The 2,280-nt window shown below is 42.2% G+C and overlaps 1 protein-coding gene across 2 annotated transcripts in view; it reads right to left on the reverse strand.

Moving 5' to 3' along the window:
- Positions 1-758: 758 nt before the first annotated feature.
- The window catches only part of LOC104800568, a 5,846-nt gene continuing 4,324 nt past the window's right edge, over positions 759-2,280 (reverse strand). The window contains exons 5-8 of one of the 2 annotated variants that reach the window (XM_019201044.1): positions 2,033-2,234; positions 1,642-1,807; positions 1,379-1,487; positions 759-1,230 (exon numbers count right to left, since the gene is read on the reverse strand). In XM_019201044.1, coding sequence (XP_019056589.1) covers positions 1,110-1,230; positions 1,379-1,487; positions 1,642-1,807; positions 2,033-2,234 — 598 coding nt within the window. In that variant the 3' untranslated portion in view covers positions 759-1,109. The remainder of the gene's footprint in view (positions 1,231-1,378; positions 1,488-1,641; positions 1,808-2,032; positions 2,235-2,280) is intronic. The other variant, XM_010523410.1, reaches the window with a different exon arrangement.

Genomic DNA, 2,280 nt, shown 5'->3' on the forward strand with positions numbered 1-2,280 from the left:
CTTGGGTCGGCCGTGACGCCGAGTTCAAGTGATCACAGGATTCCCGCGACGGAGAAATGTCCGCCGGCGCCGAGGAAGCAACGGCCGGAGATTCTTCCGACAAGGAAGAGGAGACTGTCCGAGGATCCACGGTTCTTCGAAGACACTAACTTTGGCCGTGAAGAGGTGGAATCTTTCTTTCGTTGTCAGAACGCCGTCGTTAAGAGGAGGAGGAGATGTAGGAGCGCCTGATATCGAGATATTCTTGCAGTATGTATTTTCTTTTTTTTTTCTCCCTTTTTGTAAACAAAAAAAAAATCAATATTAGGAATACTTTGGTTACGTATATATACACATAAAAGTTATCATCGTCATCTCTTTGATACTTAGGGTTCAAACGTGAATTCTAATTCAGTCTATGGATCGAATTATTTATGAGGCTATCCATACGTTCATGTTCCTGCCTTCGTATATGATCCTTGTTGTAATCTCTGCAAGTATAATATGCGGGTTTGTTGTATATAATAAAAAAAAATAGTAGAAATCAGTAATCGGCAATCGGAAAATTGGAAGATCATGAGAGTGGTAGATAGAAGTTATGAGAAGAGGGTTAGGAGCCTCTGTCTAGTTCAGAGGTTTAGAAAAACTTCACAAAACCCTCTTCCATTTCTGTTTTTGAATTTCGAAAACATTTTAAAGATTTGGAATCAAAGCAGGGAAAAGAGAGATGATGGCACAACATTTTATATACACACACACACACACGCACACGCACACAGTTGGCATTCCATATAAGTGATCATCAACTGGCAGATCAAAAGTACATCAAAGTAGTGCCATATGTACAACACAAAGATCTTCTCTGTTTTTCACTTTTTTTTTGGTTTCCTGTGAGTATTAACAAAAACTGGAGGAAAAAAAACTCTGGTTCTTTCTTCTTACAAACCCCGATAGAATAATTAATTAATAGCAGAATGGGAACAGAGTTTAACCCTCTTTGCCAAAACCCTATAGATAAAAACGCAAGGGCTCCAAATCGACATTGGGGGGATCATTTTCTCTGGCCCTTTGGGCTCCATCCGAGTCTCTGATGAAACCAACCTTTTAGTGTGAGAGAGAGTGTGTGTGGTTCAGAGGAGGGAGGGGTAGGCACGGACGGCTTCCACCACGGGAGCTCGGCACATCGGGCATTTCTCTCCGGCTTCCACCATCTCCCTCGCACACTTGTGGCACGCATTCATGTGTCCGCACCTGTAAATCATCACCCACGATTCCCCATATCATTCTCTCTAATCCCCATCAATTCAGACTCAACCATTTTATGGTCCTCATGCAGATATAGTAGCATCCTCTTAAAATCTTAATATGAAATGATTAATCTCAGGGTCAAGATCTGCACCTGTACAGCAGAGAATCGATGCTGTTTTCGCAGCATATGCAGCAGATTCCTTTCCTTGCGTACTCCCATTTAGTTTCAAATGCTGTCTTCTCCTCCTCTTCTGATGTCCCTGCGATTTAATCGAGGGCATAAACCAAAAGAAGTAAGAACAACCCAAAAGAGCTCAAAAGAATTAGCAAAAACCTGCACAAACCCTAAAACAATGTTGTAAGCGCATAAACCAAATTTCTGACGATCAAAAAGCGAATGGTAAGGATGGAAACCTGACGGGCCAGGGGTTCGATTCATCGCAGCAGAGACCTCTTGCCTTATTGACTGCTGTAACTCGAGTTGCATGTCCATGCAAGCCTCCAGCATCCTCTGCAGTTTGTTCATCCTCTGCTGCAGCCTGGCCATGTCAATCCTCATATCGTTTGCTGATTCCCAGTCCTGAAGATACACCATGGAGACAAAAAAATCCATGTCAAATTGCAGAAGATCCATAAATGCATTTAGCATGACCAAACGGAAGGCATTAGTTTAAGAGATGAAAGTGCCATTTCTGACCACAGAAAAGCATTACAGCAACACCAATGAGCTTCTCTGATATGAAACAATGTGAATGCTTCAACGATTCAACCCAAGTATCACAAGACATTAAACAAAGTCACATACCATCCCCATGTGCTGATTCAAGTCATTTGAAGGCCAGTTTGCATTGGATCTTTCATGTTCCCAGAGCGGCTGAACAGGAATCATCGGAGAGGGTAGAGACAAAGGAGACTCAACAGTTCTAAGATCTTGAATACCATTCTGATCTTCATCCTGCTGGTTCGTCTCTTGACCCACTGATGCAGGAGTAGGGAAAGTCTCTTGTATAAGAGCTGTTTATTTCTCTAATAATATGAGAGAAATCTTAGGAA

The sequence above is a fragment of the Tarenaya hassleriana genome, unplaced genomic scaffold, assembly GCF_000463585.1.
Source record: "Tarenaya hassleriana unplaced genomic scaffold, ASM46358v1 Cleome7, whole genome shotgun sequence".
Classification (NCBI taxonomy): Eukaryota; Viridiplantae; Streptophyta; class Magnoliopsida; order Brassicales; family Cleomaceae; genus Tarenaya; species Tarenaya hassleriana.